Source organism: Thermobia domestica, chromosome 1, assembly GCF_964235325.1.
Source record: "Thermobia domestica chromosome 1, izTheDome1.hap1.1, whole genome shotgun sequence".
In the NCBI taxonomy this organism is placed as follows: domain Eukaryota; kingdom Metazoa; phylum Arthropoda; class Insecta; order Zygentoma; family Lepismatidae; genus Thermobia; species Thermobia domestica.
The window spans coordinates 291908357-291931276 of record NC_137454.1 but is presented as its reverse complement, the minus strand read 5'-3'; the positions used below and the strand labels follow the sequence as shown (position 1 = coordinate 291931276).

The 22920-nt window shown below is 35.8% G+C and overlaps 1 protein-coding gene across 2 annotated transcripts in view; it reads right to left on the bottom strand.

Annotated features, from left to right (window-relative positions):
- The window catches only part of LOC145661408 (uncharacterized), a 176950-nt gene extending 157217 nt beyond the window's left edge, over positions 1-19733 (bottom strand). For both annotated transcript variants that reach the window (XM_081726710.1, XM_081726713.1), the window contains exons 1-2: positions 19493-19733; positions 11567-11679 (exon numbers count right to left, since the gene is read on the bottom strand). In XM_081726710.1, coding sequence (XP_081582836.1) covers positions 11567-11679; positions 19493-19567 — 188 coding nt within the window. In that variant the 5' untranslated portion in view covers positions 19568-19733. The remainder of the gene's footprint in view (positions 1-11566; positions 11680-19492) is intronic.
- Between the last annotated feature and the right edge of the window lie 3187 nt (positions 19734-22920).

Sequence of the window (22920 nt, the reverse complement as noted above, 5' to 3'; positions counted from 1 at the left end):
TAGTTTTGTCACAATTCACAGGTTCCGCCTCTGGACTTGAAACGCTAACAAGGAATTGCCCTACTACTGTGACTGCAAGCAAGTTTGGCAACGAAGCATTATGGCGTCCTGCGCAAGCATGAGATTCAGCCGCTAAAACTATTTCCGTAAACACAGAATTACATTTGGATAAAATGTAAAACATAACACGAAAAATGGTCATATAATATCCATATTCCGTAATGCGACAACTACTTATAGAATAATTTATGCTTGTAAGTAAAAATTTTATAAAATTGAGCACAGGAGTAGCAAAATCCAACAGCAAGCGCCATCTTGCGTACTCATCTTAAAATTCATGAAGTTTTCCTCTTATATGTTACTTTTTTAGATAACAGAATAATACATAATCACAGGAAATAGTATCTTATGTTGTAGCTGACGCGTAACTCTATTTTATACTGCAATATTAATAATATGTGCCATTTCTTTACGAGTTGGTTAAGGCAATGAACTAATGCTTATACTGACTTCCGGGTAGTGATCCACCTTAATCCTTCCGCTACCGTTTGCACTTTATTTGATTTCAATATGAGCATTTTTATGTAAATTATAAGCGAATTAAATCCGTCCATACTTTATGAAAACCCTGTACAGGTATAGTACTCATCCATTTCAATTTTATTTACATACTTTTCACAAATGCTAGCAAAAATTTAAAAAAAAAAAAAAAAAACTGACATCTTGGACGCAGCTCACCCTCATTCGATTGGAGAAAAACATCGTCTATTCCAACGCTTACTCATAAAGTAACATCAGCATAAAACTATCAAACTTAACCGTTGTGTCCTTCGGGATAAATAAAGACATTGAAGTCAAGCAAGAACATGCATTTGCATATAACAAGACAAATCTTCAGAACTTTTTGCAAACGAATACTATCCATTGGAGATGAAAATAAAATGTGACGAGAATTCGGAAATAAAATTTCTAATAAAATACGCAGCTTTCCTTCTACGAATTCAATATGGATTATAATGCTGGAGAAAGTGCACGAGGGAGAAAGAGAACGCACAGAACGTCTGCAGCAACATGTGGGGACATGTTCTAGTAGCAAATAAATAGACAGATATGTGGAAAGCTGTTCAACACTTTCCAATCCCCCCTTTTTTAAAGTCCTACGATTATATACTTACGTGGAAACCGATTCAAGTGTGACACGAAATTGGGACGAGTTTATGTGCAAACGAAATGTTTTTGTGTACAATTAAACCCATTAGAGGGGAAAACCCTCGATCTCAACCGTTCCGGAGATATAGAGGAATAAGGGGAAGGCTGCTGCTCCGATATTTTGCTAAGTTTTGAATATGTAGCAATAGCACAAGTAAAATAGACTTTTAAAAATGAAGAATTCCTTCATCTACGAAAGTTTAGTAATGCGTTGCATTAGACATGAGGGTTACAAAACCGAACAGTCTATAACAATTGTAGGGGAAGAATGTTTTGGAGGGGGAAGGCGAAAATAACGGAGTTCAATTGTTGCCTGAAATAGGCGTGTAAGGTGTCTATGTATGGGTTGCTTGCTACGCTGAACCGAATAAAAGCATAATTAGGTCAAATAGGAAGAATAATATAAAAAATGGTGAACGTTTTCAACACTATGTGTGTATGTTTCATATAATTTGATTTGTTCTTCTACAGCGCTTTTGCACGGAATATGGCATTGTATTTTTGTTCACATATTAACATTTCTGTTCCTTTGACAATATAATTAATACATTTTCATATAACTTTTTCTCATTTTCTACGTACTAAAGACATGATATATTAGCAAATAATATCATACAATTTTGTTTTTCGTGTTAATAGCGTTATTCCTCATAGGCCATTCTTTTTCCTGCCCCGGGGTAAAAGCTACGCCACTCACCTGAACATTCAACACAATTTTTATTCGCTTTAGTGTACCTTTCTTAACGTTTAAATTCAATTTTCAAACATATTCCCTCGCAACATAACCGAAAATCTACAAAATTTCAGAGCATCAGCTTTCCTCTTTTCCTTCTCCGGAACGGTTGAAATAGAGGGTTTTTGCCTCTAATGTTATTCATTGTTCACAAAAACACTTCGATTGCACATAAACTCGTCCACAATTTCGTGTCACACTTGAATCGGTTTCCTCGTTAGACTAAGGGAGACAGTGATTATGATAAAAACTGTGGTTGAATGAAGAAAATGGGAGGAAATGGAAGAATCCTAAGTGCTCTACCATTCAGCTACCGTGTCTCAATCAAGCCCCAAACTTCGTACAGGACTTCTGATATTAAGGCGGTTAGGTTATTGAAAATCTGAAATGAAATGAAACACTTTAAGTTTTACATCCCACGGTTATGCCGGTTAGGCTAAAGGAGACGGTGATGATGAGAGATGAGTGAAATGGTGGAATGAAGACAGTGGGAGGAAACGGGAGAACTCCGAGAAAACCCACGAGCACGGTTTGTCCACCACAAAGTCCACACGGCACGAGCTGGGATCGAACCAGGGACCCCAAGTACCGGATGTGAACGCTCTACCACTGAGCCACCGCGCCCCAACATTAGATTATTGAAGTTCTATTGTAGAACTTCACTTGTTCTATTATTTACATACTATGAGTCTCTACGGAAAAGGGAGAAATTGTTCCAGTAGTCAAGTTTGCGGGAATCATATTGATCGGTACGGCAACTTTCATGTTAGGCATGGCTACAGTGACTTCAACAGCTAGGATACTCCGTAATGGAAAACAACGGAAATCTAGCACTTTTACTTTTCCCTAGTTTAAGAAAGAAAATAAAATAAAAATACAATAGTCTTTAGCACGTCGAAACAATTTGTGAATGTAAAATATACTACATTCGGAACTCTAAGGAAATATTTTGCAAAAAGATTATTGGATAAGAAAGTAGCAATGTAGTGTAGATAGCAAAAGGAAAAATGACAAAAAGGTTACAATAGGAGGGATATTCACGTAAGTACCAAGTTACAGGGAGGAAAGTTTGAAAATCTTTATTAAAAAAATAATAATAATAATAATATAGACTTCGTAGGAGTCTGTCACGTTCAGAGTTACTTTAGATTCTAATAAAAAAAAATATTAAAAAATCCCTGACTTTCTCTGAATTTTTATAAGAATTCCATGACCACATGGAATTCTTGTGAAATAGGCCTCCTGCTGCTCCTCTACACCCGACCTTTCCCCACTAATTTGATAATTCCTCTTCAACACATTTTTATTTCCATACACATTGTCAATATTTTTTCGCTTTTTAAAAACACTCCACAACTGTTTACATACCTCTACATAACATACGTAGAAGTGTGGCCAAATTAGAAGTAAGATTAACGCAAAATCGTAAACAAACACTGACCTACTCCCAGTTATTGAGATTTACGTCAAGAAAGGCATCTCTCAGTTATGCATCCAACATTCCCTTCTCAGTTTCCTTTTTGTTGTACTCACTTATCTCTTCCTTCTCCTGGTGCAAGTACTCTTCGTAGCGTTTCCTGAAGCCTTACACGTAAAGCATCATCCTTCTGATGATCTGCATATGTTCAAAAACTGCTACCTCTTGTACCTACTTATGGTATGTCTTTGTGCTACAATTTTCTTTTCGTGCATATTTTAAATTAGGGGTGATTTCTTGACGGAAAACCTTCCTTCGACTGTTGCATTTTCATGCGAGAATGACAGCCTAATGTTTACTATCATCCATAAATATTCATATTCTTTAGTATCAGCAAGAAACTTGCTGCAAGCAGCGTCAAATCCTAATTCGTAACTCTGCAAGACTTCTGGAAGTTCCGTTGTGTTTACACCATGTCCAAACTTGTGAGCCCGGCGCCCAAACATTACAATACACCAACCTCTCCAAACATTTGAAGATAACACAAAACAATGCACAAATCAGGATTCAACATTCTTTAATCAAAATTACACACTTCTCTACTTTAATTTCATATGCAGGGTGGACCATTTATCCTGGTACGCACTTGAAACTTTAAAACTACTTAATAAAAAAACTCAAATTTTGTACCACGTAAATATCGGCAAGGGAACATGACTTGACATACTTTGTGATATCACAAGGTTAACAGTGTTGCCAACCTAACAGGAAGTTATATTTTTTCCAAATAGCACTACGTCTGGCTAATACATATTTCAAATTTACATGTAAAAGCAAAACATACAGCACCACACTTGTCATGAAGTGTTGCACACTAAGAACGCTACTGTATCACAAACACTGAAAAACAACCAAATTTTAGAGAGGTCTATAACAGTAATAACCAAGTGAGACGGACAAGATAATGCACATCCAAAGTACCTTAATGTCAAACAGTCATAATAGGACGTATTTCGAACAAGTAGAAATAAGGAACTGAAAGTCTGACTTTTTTAAAAAGGTCTTTACTTCGAAGAAGTGTTTAGAAAAGCATCGTTACACATCGAATTACATACAAGATTTTCAGTAGACAAAGATCCTAATGCAGTTTTAGCAATTTGATATCTGAAAATATTCGTGAGATATGGAAAGACTGTAAAACTTGATATATTGCTTAAAATGGCGTACCGATGGAAACTTTTGAAAACATTTTTGTATTAATTTTGCTTCTGTAATATTACAATAATACTTTTTGGTAGGTATAATTACCATAAGTTTGGGGAATTACATAATTTTATGCAGTGTTGCAGATTTTACCTTTATATATATATATATATATATATATATTTGGTCTAGGAATTAATTCGTGCGGTTTTTAATAAAAATTGAAGCTTTATTTCAAAAACAAAGTAAATGAATACGTTAACAAAAATATTGTCCATCGCTAGCCACTACTTTCTCCCATCTTTCAGGCAATTTACGGATTCTGTGTCGAAAGAATTCCTCATCTTTTGACGCAATCTAATCAAACATCCATTTTTCGATATTTTCTGAAGAAGTGAACCGCTGTCCAATCAAATCGTTATTCATGCAATTGATCAAGTAGTAGTCAGACGGAGCAGTGTCTGGTGAATATCGCGGGTGGAGTAACACTTTCCATCCGACATTTTCCAAATAGGTTTTGACCGGTTTTGCGACATGTGGTCGAGCGTTATCATCTTGATAAATAAGTTTATTATGCCTGTTATTCCATTCTGGTCGTTTTCAGGCCAGAGCTTGCTTCAAACGCATTAATTGTTGTCGATAGCGGTGTCCATTAATAGTTTCACCAAGTTTCAGAAGTTCATAGTACACCACACGTTTCAAATCCCACCATATATACAGCATAACCTTTGCACAATGAATATCTCGTTTCGGTTGTGAAGGACCTGGTTCACCTTGCTTCACCCAGGCCTTTTTTCGTTTAGGATTCTCGTAATGAATCCACTTCTCATCACCAGTTACAATTCGATGCAAAAATCCCTTCCTTTTCTGTCTTTGAAGCAGCAATTCGCAAACGGTTTTTCTTCTTTCAACGTCTTTCTTTTCAATTCATGTGAAACCCAATAAGACATCTTTTGACATTCCTATGGCTTTGAGACGTTTGGAAACAGTTGTTTGCTCAACTCCAAATGCTTCTGCAAGTTCGTCCTGCGTTTGACACGAATCCTGATCAAGCAATGCTCTCAATTCTTCATCTTCAAATTCTTTTGGCTGTCCAAATTGCTTTTGGTCTTCCAAGCTGAAATCACCACCTTTAAACCGTGCAAACCACTTCTGACACGTTCGCTCAGCTAGAGCATGGTCACCAAACACTTCCACTAAAATATGATGACTTGCGGTAGCACTTTTCTTCATGTTAAAGCAATGAAGAATAACTCCCCGCAAAAACACTTTATCAGGCACAAAATGCGCCATTTTCAGTTGAAGAAAAAATGTTGTTGTTTTCGCTTCAAGCAACTGACATATACTAAACAAGATGCTCAATGACAGTAGTTTTCAACGCATGTTTGGATCAACGAAACTATGGGGCAATAAGCTAGTTACGCCATCTTTTGTAAAACCGCACGAATTAATTCCTAGACCAATATATATATATATATATATATATATATATATATATATATATATATATATATATATATTACTAGAACCGTTTGAGATATTAAATTGTAGTAAACGGCATTGTGATCTTCAGATCTATTGAAAACTATCTATGCAAGTGAATAAGGTATTTATCTAAGCAGTTTTTCGAAGTAAAGGCAGAATTCCCTCGTGGCTAAGCGGTGAGCAATCGCGCCTTTGGCGTGGGAGACCGAAGTTCGATCCCTGGCAAGAGCTCATATTCTTCGTATTCCACGTTAAGCTGTGGGTTCACGTCTTATATAGCTTTGCTCTTGAAAGGAACGCTAAAATCAACTCAACAACTCGAAATAAAAAGCTCTTCAAAAATCAAAATTTCAATCCCTTGTAACATTGTTCGTATTCACTCGAAAGTCCCTCATATCATGACCACAGTATTAAACTCTGAAGTACTTCAGATGTGCATAACCCCGTCTGTCTCATTTGCATTATTACTGCTGTAGAGGCCACCAAAATCTGGGTGTTTGTGACACTGTATCGTCCTTAGCCTATATGTGGTATTGTATGCTTTCCTCTTACATGTAGGTCTGAAATATGTAGTAACATGCTATCTGAAAAAATACAACTTTATGTTGGGTTAACAAGACTGTTAATGTTGTGGTATCACAGAGCATGCCAAACAATGTCCCCCTGCCGATATTTCCATGGTCCATATTGTCAGCCTTCTTACCCATTAGTTTAAAAGTAACAAGGGCGTATCAAGATAAATGTTGAATTTATATATATATATATATATATATATATATATATATATATATATATATATATGGAGAGAGAGATAGCAAATGGATAGGTATATAGATAACTATTTCAGGAAACACAGAAAAAAAAACATATAAGGCAGACAAAAGCAAATTTTTTACTGGATACCACAAATGACAAGTAGAGATCTACATAGGATCCTAATACAAGGAGGTGTGACAAAATTAGGTAGCACTGGAAATATCTTGGAAACGAATTATCCAAGAGAGATGGTTGTCAAAAAGTATTGGAAAGACCTTAATCCAGCAATGGATCGATAATGATATTTGTGCGTTTCAAATATAAATATCCCTCATCACTACACCCATGTGAACCCAGTTCTCATTCTTGATATCTGAGCATTTGAGAATAAGACAGAAACGCTTATGCCTTGTTCTGAGAGATTATATGTTTAACCCCCCGTAGCTATAAGAATTTCTAAAAGCAAAGATAGTCAAATTAAAATTTATTGTTGTTGAGTATATAAATGGATAAAATTTACTGTTATGTCTAACAAACGGTTCTGCGAACTGGAAATATTTTAACAACCGGTTCTAGCACATCGGTGCAAACCGGCTGAACAGCATCACTGTATATACTACAAGCATCATCACATCCGAAGATATTCACCTGTGAAACATTGAAAAAATGGGTAAACGCAAACAATTCAGGACATTGAAGGGCAAAAACCATAATGCTTCCACCATAACATGCTATACATCAATAGAAAGAGAATGAAGTGTAGTTACATGGTTTGCAGAATTTGTTATGAAATTGTTGTTTACTGTAAAGTAATCAGCTTGTTTGTAACAGAAAGTGTGTTAATGTGCTGTTGTGAAATGAAAAGGAAGTGCATAGTTTAGTTATTGTTCCACTGAGCATTTGTGCAATACTTTCACCATTCTTCATAGAAATGTCATCTATGGAGCGTTACCTTCCAGGCCAAAACAGAAATTATCATCTCTATGTGGGTAGGCATCGCTAGTAGCAGTGAAATCGAGAAGACCCGTGGTGTTACGTTACGTACGTCACGGAAAAGGGGGTTAAGTTTATCCTGTACAATGAAAAGCGCGTGGACAACTTTCATTCGTTAAATTCTTCAAATAGATCATACCTTCTAACAGTAGGAATTTACCGCAAACGTTTGTGACATCTGGTTAGCCAATAAAATGCGTGACCAACGAACACAATGCGTGACGTACGTAACAGAACGGTATTTGTTACGTACGTCACGGCAAATATTGTCTAGTCATGCCTGATACTAGCCTTGTTTAGCAGTGGAAACAATATATATTAATTGTTCCTGAATCGAGTAGTATTGTTACTACAAATGGCAGCACTGCATCGACTGCTGCGTGTTCATTAGAGACAGGATTGTCTTAGCGTTGATTTCAGTTATGGTGTGTGTTGGAAGTGCACCATTGACATTTCTATTCTGCAACTTTCATATATAAATATGGCACCAGTTAGTCCCAGAAGTCCACAACGGAAAACGCCAGAGAAGTTAAGTGAAGAAGAAAAAGCTGCAAATCGTGAGAAAGAAAAGCATAGAATGCAGCAGTACCGAAAGACAATGTCAGCATCGAAGGCAAAAAGTGCATCGACAGACAAAAATACGCATGCAGAAGTCCGCAGCGAAAGGAACCAAGAAGAATCTGTCCTGTCTGGATCGAGTATGGGCTATCAGAATGCTGCATTGTTCGCAAAAGCAGTGCAAAGAGTGAGAAAAACCCTCCCCAGTAGCCCTAGAAGAAAACTCAGAGTGGTTAAAAAATAGTGGAGCAGTTTGGCGTGGCACAAAGGAAAACACAACAATGTAAAAGCATCGTACTAAGAAGCAACGCAAAAGCAACCGTAATTAATTTCTACAAGAGTGACAATATATTCCGAATGCTCGCTGGGAAAAGGATACCGTTTTCATGTACAGCAATGATGGGAAAAAGGAAAGATGCAAAAGAGACTCATGATGTTTTACAACAGCGAGACACATCAGCTCTTCATTACCGAATTTGCAAAAATATACCTATAAGTTAAACTAGTTTCCTAAACCTTCGCCCCAAAGAATGCATTACTGTATCTAATAAGGTCACTTGTCTTGCTTGTCCATACTCTGAGAACATTCAAAAAATAATTGGCGCCCAAGTGAAATGGAACCAGCTACCAATGACAAAGAACGTGCTTGTTGAGGGAAGTGTATGCGATACAGAGTGAGATATGTATGAAGAATAAATGCATGATATGCACGAACGTAAAACATACATCCAAGGTCTGTTGTGTGAACCGGAAGATCGTGAGGAATTAGTTGAAGTTTATCAGTGGAAGAGAGGAACCCTAGAAATTGTTCATTTTGACTTTCAATATGTGACAGAAATGGAAAAACAGTTACTAGTGTATCGGTGTCACATATACAACATAAGAAGACAAAACCAGGAGCTGAGCACCTTCAAAGAAGAAATGAAAATAGAGCTCCATATAGATGAAGTGGTTTTGAAGACAGACTTCGCAGAAAATTACGCAATTAAGCATCAAAACGAAGTTATGGCCACCCACTGGTTAAATGCAGCTGATCCTACTGTCACTATTTACATCACAGTAGCATACTTCAGCAATGGACAGCGAAGTTACGGAGTAATATCTGACACGAAAAACCATGGTACTTTTCAAGTAGCCGTCTTCAATGATTTAAGATTTTGCTGGAAGTGCCCATTAAAAAATACACCTGTGGACAGACCGAGCGAGCCAACATTTTAAGAACCGGAAATCCATTGTCTATCTAAAGCTACTAAATGAAATTGTACCAACAGAGTGGAACTTTCACGAAAGCTATCATGGAAGATGGGCACATGATAGAGTTGGAGCAAAGACGAAAAGAGAAGTTTGGTTCCGTGTTCTTCAAGGTAAAATAATAATGAAAAACGCTAGTGATTTCCATTCCGTCGCTCTCAAAAATACCCAACAAATTGCATACCTTTTTATATTGCATCAAGACATAGCCAACTACGACTTTCCCTTTGTTATACACTTCATGGACATGAACTTACAGCAACTAAAAACAATCAAGTCCGCAAGATACGTTGTTCCTGCTAAAAGGTTTGTTGCTGCAATATATGAAATACAAGTGCCGATCTTGAAAAACTCGTACCAATTGAACATTGCAATTTACAGCACCAGTGGAAGTGATACATATTCAGATCGAGATGAACCTGAGAAAAATATTTCGCAGTGTCAGAGGCAAATTGTTTCCCTCCCAAAATGTTGACATCAAAATCGGAAGTTATGTTGCAGTGGTGTATGTAGTCGGACCGAGACATAAAACATGTGGGACACGTAACTGCTGTCGAAAGTGATGGAATGCACCGAGTGAAACACATGCGTGAAAGTGATCAGGGAAAAGACACATTCTTTTGTCATCCACGTGTAGATGACTTTGATTCTGTGGAACGAAATCGCATCCAGGAAGTTCTTCCAAAACCCCGTGAGAAACGAGATCGCTACACTTTTGCCCACGAGTACCTGAAGGACTTGATCATTACTAATTAAAATGCACACTGTACATTTGTATGCACATTTTTATATTTTTCATACTATGTTGAATTTTGCGATGTCTGCTCTTCCAAACGACTGTGCGTTATAATCAACAAATATCAGTAACTTATATTTGTTCTGTGGCTTTCCAATCGATCTCTCTTCGAGACTTTCAATTTTGAGTCTCCACTCCACAATTGTTTCTTCTAGTCAAAGTGCACGCTGTTACGTACGTCACGAAATATGTGCGTACGTCACGCTAGTTATGATTCTTTTGCTAAGATACCGATGCATCGAAAACTCCGGTTACAATGCAGAAATAGCATAGCAGTAGTCACCTGTAGACGCAATTTTCTTCGAGCATACACGTGCAACAGCAGAGCAGAATTTATCGTTTTCTTCTCGATGTCTGACTTCAATGTCCATTTCATTGTGCGTACGTCACGACGTTTTGCACATTTATACAATTTGTTCTTGGTAATTGATTGATGTGTATTTTATACCACCTTAAAGCTGCGTTTCCTATCTGTCCAATAAAAAAAGAAGTAAAGCGATATCTTCATTATGAAGGCCTCTACACTCAAAGAAAGTCAGAAAAGGAAGTCAACATGTTACGTACGTCACGTTGCTTTCACCCAAATGCATTTACTCATATTCACAAAATATAAGGCTATTTCACTGAATGAAATGTAAATCAAAAGACGCATCACTCTTGTGCTTCAAAAGTCAATAAGTTCGAACGTAACGAGAAACATGTGCAAACTAAGCCTGAAGGAGCCTTAGCTGAATATTCAATAAGCGAAGTTTTTCCTTCATGGATTTAACGCATATCTTGAGAAATTACAATTGCATTATCAAGTCAGCAAGTCAATACTTATATATTCTATTATTGAAAACTTCGAAACAGCTTACCAAGTTCGAGTATAGTTTGATGAACTTAAAGGAAATCACGATTGCTTTACGTTACAGATAAAATTAGTACTTAAATCTCTTTAATCATTTAGAAATTATTTAACACACAAATGCATAAAGAGAGTATCGGGTTTACTAGCGACTGTAGAAAACATTCCACAAAGTATTAACTAAACTGTGGATAGATGAGTCACATCAACTATAAAAGAGTAAGATACACAGTAGGATGAAAATCACAACGAAGCAGATACTGTTTAAACAAATTATCTTTTGAAAACAGAGACTTTCAGACTGCTTATAATACTTACTCAATATTAGTAGTGGCCTTCTTTAGTGCTTGGAAGCTCTTACGTAGCTCATCCCTTTCCCGTCGCACATTGTTCAGACTAACAGTGTATTTTGCTTCTTTCTCAGCCCACTTCTGCAAAATATTAAATGTAACTCATTAGCATAATATAGTATTCACAAAATTTTATTACATTCTATCACATACACTAAGAGAAGTTAATCACTGCTGTTTGAAAATACAGTTTGAAATCGAAAGAATCATATACTCGTATTAATAGCATTCAATGTTTACAAATTACCAAGCTTTTCCTTCTTTTGTACACTATCTGAGATTCGAAACTAAATATTCTTCCATCAAAACTGTATAATTTACAAAAAAGTTTCAATCTGAACGAACGAAAGTAACATAATATTGACAATACAGTTCAAACACAGTGATACTAATCATCAATCAATCAACTCTCTATGTAGTATTTAACAAACATCATTTTGTCCAATTCACATAAGGCGTCGACATGTTCTGTTTACAATTTACAAATTCTGTACATGATTCACGATTATGGATTTCAAGATGGCAGCTTTCATTGTTCTGTGTTCTCCCCAATTTCGCCTCACCTCTCTTACGCCTCTACATTGTTCCTTTAATTATATTTTGCAGTACTTCATATTTATGCGAGGGCTTCCAGACGTTTAGACCACCCTGTGTATATAACTGCATGTATTGCCGCAGGGGTTCATCGCATCACTTTCGCAGTAGTTACAATCGATTTAAAAAGAACAATTACGTATAGAACGGTAGGCAGACGTACGTCAACTTCCATTGTTTTGGAATAAACTATTTTTGCCCGCTTTTTCCGTTTCCGACCACTGTGCGCCGGGACGGACTACTGTTCACAACTTATTTATCCGGTATTAACATGTTACCGACCACTTACATCATGGTCGGCAAAACAATTTGATTTTAGTGGCTACTGAAAGCGAAGACATACCTTACAATGGACATTCGTGTGATAATCTTTCACTGTACATCTCCAAGTTCTAAATATTTCCTACTCTTGTCATTTTACTTAAGCACAAATTGAAGTTAGCTTACCTAAATGAATACAATCATAGTAAATAATATCTTAACAGTGCATATTTACTGTATGGATCCACAATTTGTAAAATTTACAAAACAAATTTGTAATAATATTTTAATACACTAGTGTCTAAAGAACGTAAATATGTTGTGTCCTTCCTTACCTGTGAAATACGTAAAAATGTATTAACGAAAGTCAAACCTGGTGTGCATGGATTCGCCCAAAAGTAGCTAATCACAGTATACAAATTGAAGTGGAGTGAATTATCTTGTTAATGTGCTAATTCATGTGTCCGAAAGTTAAGGGATCCACATAATTAGTTGTGAAATTGTAATGTGTTATGTTCTTTGAAACACAAATATGCACGCAATGAAAACATATCGGGATATTATTCTCCGTTCACTGTAGGATGGAATATTGTTTCAAACAACAATTGTAGTGCGAGCGTCAGAACATTGCTTCTCAAACCTACATGGTTAATTCATGGTTGCCAAGCACATGAATCGTCAAACTGAATGTACCTATTTCTGCACTGTCATGAGCCAATTATTATTACTATATAAATTGCTACTTTTGAGATGACTGAGACAATTAACGTTATGACTAATCGATTTAGTTACGACGTAATACAATCTTACATATAATGTTCAATCAATTTTGTACAAGTGTTCTTGTTCGAAAGTATGCGAAAACCTTGTACGCATGGCAATATTGGGAAGTTGCAGTTTGTGTTTTAAAAATAAACAGAGAGAGAGCAAAGACCGTTAGATTCGATGGACAGCGTTGTTTTCATGACAAGGCGACAGAAATGTATTGTAATGACTGTCAACAGGGGCTGGGAATTTCGATGCAAGTGTAGGTGGAAACATTCTCGCTACATATTGTCTGTTGGTAAAGGCTTGCAATGTCGCAAACTGTCAAGTCTAGAATTTCATAATAATTGAACGAGCTTTGACAAGGATGATTATGATGCAATAATTATAATGTGTAACGATCATAAGCATGCTGCTGTTAAGAAGAATAGAATACACATTGAATTACGTGTTCAAAGTACAGTATAAAGCTAATTTTAACATGTAAACATTTTTCAGCAGTACAGATTTGCCCTCACTGTCTGGGTGAACTTACCAAACACTGTCCAACACACACATACAAACAAAAAGGCATTAAAATAGGTAGATTGAAAGTGGGCATGAATCCGGCTTCGGCCGGTCTTCCTCAGTCCCACGAGGTGAATGCCTAGATGGTAGCTTCTGTAAGGCGAAAATTGGGCCAAACACTGAGGCTCCAGAATTGGCAGGAGATATATTCCGCCAGAATATCCTATTGCCAGCACTTTCGCAAATATTGTTGTGATGGGTTCCGATATCTCTTTTTCGTTTTACGACTGCTTAAATTCGTCATGAAGTAAATGTAGAAGGGTTTCTTTCATTCCTTCTTTCTTCCCATCTTCCTCATCCTCGCTTTCTTTTCCCCGCCTTCTTAAAATTCGAATACTATCCTCCTGTAAGACTGTGTTTGTCTCTACGGCGTGAGGTTTAAAGACCCAACCTGATATAGTTAACTATTAGCAGAACTGTACTAATAAATTCACATTAGAGAAAAAGTGAACCGTTTGTTTCGAAATTTACGCAAGTTGGAAATACCAAACCCTACAAGTGGCGGCTAATGCAAGTGTTGCAGCGTTGCGCAACGACCAAAGTATTAGAAGAAAAATATTATTAGCATGAATAGTAAAGAAAAGAAAAAAATACTTTCTAATACTCCCATATATATATACTGTAAATAACATAGGTTTTACTTCTATAACTGTTCGCTCTGTTAATCTATTTTAAAAAGCGAAAAACAATACGTCATAGAGCCTCTAATTTATATTGCGTTGCAGCGAGCATACAACGACCAGATTTCTACAGCGCGGCAATTGGAGCGAATGTTAAGTCTCTTTTCCCCTATCTCAGTAGTTAAAGGCTCTGGTCGTTGCAGTGCTTCTGCAACACGGCACGGTTTCCAGTGAACGAGAAGGTTTTTCGCGCTAATAGCAAATGAAATTTATTTTTATGCATTCATATTTTTAAATTACAGGTCTATACTGAAGCAAACCAATATAATGACAATTAAAAAAGTGACTGCAGAATTACAAAGAAAATATATAGTAGAGCAGAAAACAAATGAAAGTAAACACGCATTTATAAGTTACTTCTTAGCTTATATAGATAAGGCGGCGTCTTGTACAGTAATTTGTGAACCAAATATGAATAAGTCAATATATAGAATCCCCCCTCCGTGGGCAGTATTTTAGTAATTATATATATTTCTTTTGTAAAATAAATGTATTTTATACTCTTGATAAATTTCCACATAAAACTGTATGATCGGAAACGCCACATTGAATTTGGGACTAGTTAACAATGCTCAGGGGCGCAGCCATATCTATCCACCGGGTCCAGAATCCCCAAAATATCGAAAGTCGACAAACATTTGTAGATTTTCTTAACGAACTATACTTGTTTAACAGAGAAATCATTGATGTAGGTTAAATATTATATTTTACGTCTCAACGTGTCATGTGCTTTTTTTCTTTTCTTATAAAAGTAATCGTTCTTTTTGTGTGTGTGTGTAAAAATAAAGGTGATAGTAATTAAGAATTACTTATCGTCTTCTCGTGTGCAGAATGAGACAAATTTGATATTACATAGACGTATTAGACCAGTCAAATACTTTGGACCCCTCCCAGCACACATTTCTGGGTCTAGAACTGACAATGCTCTTTGTTTTGACGTTCTTCGACTTTTCGCTTGTGTTAGGTATATATGCTGATCTTACATCCGGCGGGTTTCAAAGTTTGCTTTCCAGAACGTATGACATTGATAAGCATTGTTTCACCTCATGTAGAAGAACATTCTGTTCATTGTGCATTGCTTACAACAAAGATGGATGATTTGGAATGTAATTTTTCTTTTACGCAACGTGTGTATTGGTATATATGATATTCGCAATTCATATACCTGTTTTGTATCAGTTGTTTCGGTTTTTAGTTATTAGGTTTACTTGCATTGTGCGCGCTCTAATTCTGTAAAAACGTACAAATTCTGAATGAATTCTTTACCATGACTTCTGTAAATAACTTAGAAAAAAGAAAGAAAAGCAATCATTTCAGTTTTCCACTGAAAAATTTTCAACTACGGCTTAGACAAAACAAGCTAATGGAAATTCAAGAGTGTGTTCGAAAAAAAAATCTGGTTTAAATTCACAGGACATCTTATGGCAGCAATATTGTTTGCACTAGACATATTTCCACAGTTTATTTTAAATCTTCATAGTTAAACTGTGAATAAATCGCGTTCAATTTACATTTCCTTTCTAATAACAATAACCTCTGCCACGAACTGTCTTCAGTCTACGCTGCACAGGAATTTGAATTATTGTCAGGGATTGGGTTTACTAGCATCAATTGTTCGCAATAGTATAGAAAAAATATTTAGTGAATCTACCAAGCTTCAGAAATTAATATCGACTCTACCTATGGCGTCAAAAAAAGGAAAAAGGCGTTTTTCCACATCGAAATGAACTAACACTTGCAAGAATTGAGTGTTCCAAGGAAGGTTATCGTCACTGGATATGCTTTGCATTGAAAAACATCTGATAATAAGAATCCCAGAATTCAACCAGCATGAATTAGCCAGATTTGCTCCACTCAAAGAGAGGAGAATGGACTTACTAATTAAATAAGGTGACTAATCGAATAAAATGTTCTGCATTATTTTTAAAAACATAATTTTATCTAATTTCACATGTCACATAGTATTTGCATTTAAAGTTATGCTGATTAGTCAATAAGACCAGTTTATATCTTCTGCCTTCGACCGTTCGCACTGCAACACTCGAAACCACAATGCACCAGCCGCCACTGAACCCTACTAGTGCCACTGTTACTATTCCGATAAAGGGAAGGAAGGAAGGAAGATTCGCTAGCCATGCTTTGTGTCAAAACACAGCGCCAACCTATGTTTACCCAAAATAAGTAAATGGACAATACTTTTAACGTCTTTAGTACAGTACAAATACCTAATTTTATGCTATATACAGTGATATGCGCTATCCTCGTTTATCAGCTACTCACACTCGCTGACGCGTCTGTTCCATACGGACGAACTCCTTTACTTTCGCTTGTTCCCACCTGCTCCCTGCTGCGCCCATGTCCTGACTCAGTTTGATAGCATTCGTGCTCTTAGTGGTCACCCAGCACAAAATGGTTAGTGTCTTTTAAACAAGTTCTTACCATGTACGTACATTGAATCCCCTTTAAAGTCAACCTGCACAGGCGAGTGCAAGTACACACTTCAAAAATGAATGGGCATTACTCGGGCAGACGGTTCTACCAAATTTTGACACATTTCTTACAATTTCAGGTTAGGTTAGAGCAGGGTTGGCTGGTTTAAACCAAAAAGAAAAAAAGAACGAAAAATGCTTTAAATCGTGTGAACTTCGTGGTGACGTTTCCACACATCAAACCATTCGCATTACGATTATCTACTTTTCGCCTTTTAATCAAGAGGTCCCGTGTTCAATTCTCGGTCGAACCACAACCCATCTTTCAAGTGTAAACCCAGTAGCGATTCGAGGTGTCCCTTTAAGCGAAAGTCTTCTCCGTGATAACCTAGGTATTTCATAAGGATGTTAAGCCTAAACATACGAAATGAAACCAAATTATATATTTCTACTTCAATTAATGGCTGTTGTTTTATAAAGAAGCCAAGGTTGCTTAAATATATTGATAAAAATTGACAAAATTTATGAATTGCCTACGTAGCTTCCAACATCAACTTGGATTTGACTAATTTTATTGAATGATATCTACATACCAAATTTGTAATTTAATACCTCAGTTTTAGCGTAGTGATTATGATACGCTGACCTTAATATTTTACATACAAATACATTTAAAGTAATAACAAGATTTTCCCAATCGCTAAGGCGGGAGTTTCCCGATTTATATATAATTCTGGTATAATGTTTTTACTTGTGTAACTGTTTATCTTTTTGTCCTTCTGAAATGACTCTTGACAATTATATTAACAAGTAGGCCTATGTAAAGATCAGTACAACGTATTTTTATCAGGAGTCCTTTGTGAGTGAGTCGGCAATCGCATTTGTGACCAATTATTCCTGGTTTCGTGTCCAAATCTTGGATGTAAGTCGAGAAGCGGCTTGGATTCAGCTTTAAGCTTATGTGACCCCTTCCAGCATAACCTTGTTGTTGCATAATAACACCAAGGCAAAACAAATTTCTGTTCATATCTAATATAAATACACAGACTAAATTATTTAAACCAAAAAAACCTGATTTAAACAAAAAAAAAATTCTATTTTTTTGTTCTTTTCAATAAAAACCATGGTTTTTGCCAACCCTGGGTTAGAGCTTTGTATTCCCCTCAGCAGAACATGCACTAAATGAGGAGCATTACTAGATGCAGATCAACTTCAGGAAGGCCCAGTATAAATACAGTGTGGACGTATGGCATAAAACTAAAATACATAAAACGAGAACCAACTTGTGGTAGGTGGCCAATAAATAGCACGAATGCTTTCTAACCGAGCCAGAGCAGGAGCGCAGCAGGGGATCAGAACAGCTGCGACATCGTAGTTCTTATAAATGTTCTATTTCGTAGAACCGTCTGGTCAAGTGAACCAATCAATGTTTAAGATACAAAAAGTCGATTTACTTGAGAAGAGGTATATATACAATGAATTTATGTACGGATCCACACAATAAATTTGCACAATTTTTACACCAACTAAAATAATACAAACCGACATTCTGACGTACCGGTAACTAATGTAATGACTTTTGGACAATGTTTAGCAGAGGGGGTCCATCTATGCTACAATTTCGGTAGTTCCTGTTCACATTAAGTTATTTCAGGTTAGTATGGTTTAGGTTAATTTATGTTAGATTATATTAGCTTAGGGGTCCGGCATAATTTTCGGAAGCTGCATCAGTTCCCGAAGGAGCAGAACGCTCATACTTTTAGGGATTATTCATTGAGTATGGGAGTATGTTTAGTACAAGGGGTCCAGAAGCTCGTAAAAAACACAAAATGTACAGGAGAAATGAATGATGCAAGTACTTAGACGTAACATAACGTAACCAAATCTAACCTAACCTAACATAAACTAACGTAAGCTAACCTGAAGTAACCTAAACTAACGTAATATTATTAGAAATAAGCGAAATTTTATCATTTTTTGGAAAATTATGCGGGATCCCTACACTAATATAACATAACCTAAACTAACCTAACGTAACCTAAACAAGCCTAACCTGACTTAAACTAACCGAATGTGAACAGAAATTACCAAAATTGTATCATTTTTTAGAGAAAACAGCTGGACCCCTTCTGCTAAACATAGGCCAAGAACGTACCTGTACTTTATGTGTAGTACCCTTGTACTTTATCTACGACTTTGTGTGTGTGGGGGGGGGAATTGAACGCATATCGCATGTCTTGTGCACATGGATACTTCTTACTATTGCACTACGTAGAAAAGTTATGGTATTTCATGTAGAAGTGATAATAGAACACAGAAGAAACACAGACCAGGGGGTTCTCATGTATACTATTAGGCCTACCATTATTTTTTACACACTTCTGGATCCCGTCTGCTAATCATTTACCGGACATTTATATATACAGCAGTATGTACCAGTATACGCAGTAACCTGCAATCTTTATTAACCAGCACTTTAAACAGTGACTTTCCGCAACATGTTTAGAAGCAAACTTGCATTAAATCACAAAAGTTGGTTAAAAACAATACACACTATTCCAACTATGTACATTTGAATCTCGTGGTGACCAATTTTACCTGACTTTCAGTTGCTCTGAACACCTCACAACTATGACATTCTTCAAACGAGAAACCGCAATTTGCTTCCATCATTCTAGACTGATCAGAATCACCTAACGTATGTACTAAACTAAATTACCGGCACAATAATTCAAAACGTTATACCAACGCACTAACAACTTGGCCATGTTTGACAAACACCGGTAGACAGTGTTGCCGGTGCACCATTAGCTTTTATTGCTAATCTTGTCTTGTCTTCTTCACTACAAACAATGATAATTTTAGCATCCGTTTTTTTTTTTTTTTTTTTTTTTTTTTTTTTCATCCAACTGAGCTACTAACGCTGAATGCAGAGATGTTTTGCCGTATGATTAGCATTACACTAAAGGCCTGCCTACTGTAGGAAACACATGTTAGTCTAACTCTTTAGTATGGCACTATTCAAGCGTCAGAACGACTCTCCATAAGGCCCTGAATATCTAGTAAGTTTATATATCATTCTAACAGAGGTGTAGGTTGAAGCTGGAATTTATGATCCTTATGCATACTCGTTTTGCAGTATGATTAGCGATATGCTAAACAACTTGAATACTGCAGGAAACATACACTTATCGACTTTTTCAGTATGCTTCTAATCACACATCAGAACGACTCTGCATAAGGCCCATCCATTTTATGTCACTAACTTTTAATGTTGTTCCCATTTTATTAGGGAAGCCTTTGTCTAAATTCAATTCAAGTGTCTTGAAGTAGTTGTAACTATCTGATTCATGTATAGCTTCTTCAATGTTACCTTTGCTAATTAGATATTCAAAAAACACACAACCAATTTAAAACAAACAAAAGTAATCACACTAAGCTTTGGTCATTGCTGGCATATAATCGCAAGAAAAGGTCCTTCAGTAACGGCTTGCGTCAACACAACACAATATATGCTTTTTAGTTGTAGTTTAAGGTAGGCCTATAGCACTTGTTACAATAATTTATACAATCTTTTGCTTCCATTGTCGTTGCCAAAATTTGGCGAAAGCTAATATGGAATAACACCGGGGTCATACTGTACCAGTCTTCGCAAAATTCTGAATACAGCAACACAAAACAACGCAAAAATTCATTATAACTATTAAGCAAATTGCGTATAAGATATTAAATCGAGTTGGGTTGAGTTAATTTTGAGTTAACGTCCCTTTCAGCAGCGGGGCCACGTGAAACGGCATCTACTGATTAACGTGGAATTCGAACCACATTAGCTCCTACCGGGAATCAAACACGGGTCTCCCATGCCAAAGGCGATACTAAATCGAAAATTGATGCAAAAGTTTTCGGAATTATTCCACCAAAAAATGTTAAACGAAAACGTTTAGCGATGCTGATTACGAGAGCCTAATTTTTATTTAAAATTTACATAAAATATGATAATTTAGACAGAATAATGTTTAAGGGACTTGATGTATGCAGAGAACACGAGCCTTATTCTGTACTAGCCTTTGTAAAACGCAACGCAACTCAACGTAAATTTTTGCAAAAAGATATTTATTATTCCTATGCGTGTTATCCGATCTAAAAGCCAAACATTGCGTAGAGTTGACTATATCTGTACGTAATGAGGCTCCATGTAAGTCTTCTTGGAAAAAGAATAGAATGAATTAGTGATATCGTCATTTCCTCCTCGTTAACATAATGATCGCCATGTTTTTTTTTTTTTTTTTTTTTAACAAATGCATGATACGACAGGAACTCTGTAAAGTCTGTTGTTAATAACTACAGACTGTTAACAAGAAAATCGTAAAATATTTTGAAGACAAAGTAAAGTTAGTGGGACTACGTAGAAATTAAGAATATCGGGTCACTATTTAGAAAATTTACGAATGAAATCTAATCATTAACGAAGTAACATCTAAGGAAACTTTTTCTACAGGGCCCATCTTTCTACGTAAAGTGATAAGATAGAATTTACATACTAAATGCCAGCACCTAATGGATAATGAACAAAAGCCACTATACGCAATGTAAAAGCTCTAAGGTACAGAGCTGTCGGCACAATAAAAATAGAACCAATATACGATTTGTCTACAAGGAAAAATCAGTCTATTTTGAGAATAATGTTAATTATATTGGCGCATTCAGATTTGGTACACTCGCCCTTTAAAATATGAGTCCATAGTTACAGTGGCTACAAAATGAACAAACAATCAAAACTAAAATGGACACTAAGCTGAAGCCATATGTGCGCTGAGAATTTTCAATCTGGACCAATTTCAGATCGGTTAACATGCATCGGATCTTTCCTTATATTTCCTATTTACTTTAAAAATATACACTGACAGCTAACAAGAAAACATCCAATTATGAGTGGTTCAGCATAAGTTATAACATTAATTCTGTAGGCAGTTTGTGTGTGATATTGATGACACTAAATAAAAAATTCCAGAATTATTGAAATTTAATATCCGATAATATACAGGCTAACTATATTTTGACACTTAATGTAACCTCCAAATGTATAAATACAGAAATCTTGTCTTGTCTTGTCTTCTTCACTATGATCAGTGCTGATTTGGCATCAGGTTTTTCATCCATCTATGATTCTAATGTTTATTATTGAATATTTTGTAATTTACTCTATTTCACTATCTATTTTATTGGTTAAGTTTTTTGAAGCTATATAAAGAGAATGATTTTTTATTACTATTTTGCAGTAATCTGTATATTTCAATGGTAGCTTTGTGTTTTTTTTAATATATATTTTATGGATGTTTGTAACTTCCTGGGTCATATAGCTTCTTGAATGTTGATGAGTGATTTGTATTTAACAATATACATATGTCGTGCCATCTTAGTAATTGTTATATATACATATATATTTTGTTTCTTCATTCTTTTAATATTGGTCTTCTGTGTGCATATTTTTCTAGTGCTTTTTAAAGGTATTTGATAAATAAAAATATTATCAAATATTATCAAAAATAATATCAAATATCAAATATAAATGGATAAATGGTATTTGATAGTAATATCTCCCTCGGCTATGTAGATAGCTGCTCCAACATTGGCATTGGGATATTTAGATGCATCTGTATATATTAAAGAGTGGTCCTGAGCAGTCTTTTCTATGTTGTACTGCCAGATGTTTTGATATATTTGTTTTTTCAAACCTATGTTCTTGAGATTGATGTATGGTGGAATCAATGCTTCTATTTGAACCATGTTTACTGAATATCTCCATGCATAGCAAGCAATAGAGGGTAATTTGTGGATATATAGATAATATTTATGTAATTTAATATAAGCTTCCACAATCCACAGTTTATTTTTCGAATATGGAGTTTTCTTGTTTTCTAATAACATGATTATTTGTTGTAGTTTAGTAATTAAAGTTGAATTTGCTTTGCTAAAACTATTTATAATAAACTTGTTGGCTATCTTTGAAATTTCCAATTGAATTG